Genomic DNA, 385 nt, shown 5'->3' with positions numbered 1-385 from the left:
CTCACCTGTGTGTCTCCACACCTGTCTGACTCTCACCTGTCTGACTCACCTTTCTGACTCTCACCTGTGGGTCTCCACACCTGTCTGACTCTCACCTGTCCATCCTCAGACCCGTCCATGCCTGAAGCAGAGAGGAACAAGCTGGCCATCGGAGCCTCAGGTCTGATCCTGGGTCTGGTTTTGTCTCTGGCTGGATTCATCTACTACAAGAGCAAAGCTCGAGGTCAGAACCAAACCCTGAAACCAGTTACAACCCTGAACCTGTTTAGACCAGTTTAAAACTGGAATTAGACCAGTTTAAACCTGGAATTAGACCAGTTTAAACCAGAATTAGACCAGTTTAAACCAGAATTAGACCAGTTTAAACCAGAATTAGACCAGTTTA

At 47.3% G+C, this 385-nt stretch overlaps 1 protein-coding gene across 2 annotated transcripts in view; it reads left to right on the top strand.

Annotated features, from left to right (window-relative positions):
- Positions 1–109: 109 nt before the first annotated feature.
- LOC106512063 (H-2 class II histocompatibility antigen, E-S beta chain) overlaps positions 110–385 on the top strand; it is a gene marked incomplete at its 5' end in the record, with an annotated part of 1,942 nt that continues 1,666 nt past the window's right edge. For both annotated transcript variants that reach the window (XR_001309613.1, XM_014000761.1), the window contains 1 exon segment: positions 110–223. Coding sequence is in view for 1 of the 2 variants with exons in the window: in XM_014000761.1 (XP_013856215.1) it covers positions 110–223 (114 nt within the window).

The sequence above is a fragment of the Austrofundulus limnaeus genome, unplaced genomic scaffold, assembly GCF_001266775.1.
Source record: "Austrofundulus limnaeus strain Quisiro unplaced genomic scaffold, Austrofundulus_limnaeus-1.0 Scaffold4066, whole genome shotgun sequence".
In the NCBI taxonomy this organism is placed as follows: Eukaryota; Metazoa; Chordata; class Actinopteri; order Cyprinodontiformes; family Rivulidae; genus Austrofundulus; species Austrofundulus limnaeus.
The sequence above is the reverse complement of the archived record's forward strand: the minus strand, read 5'-3'. Positions and strand labels throughout refer to the sequence as shown.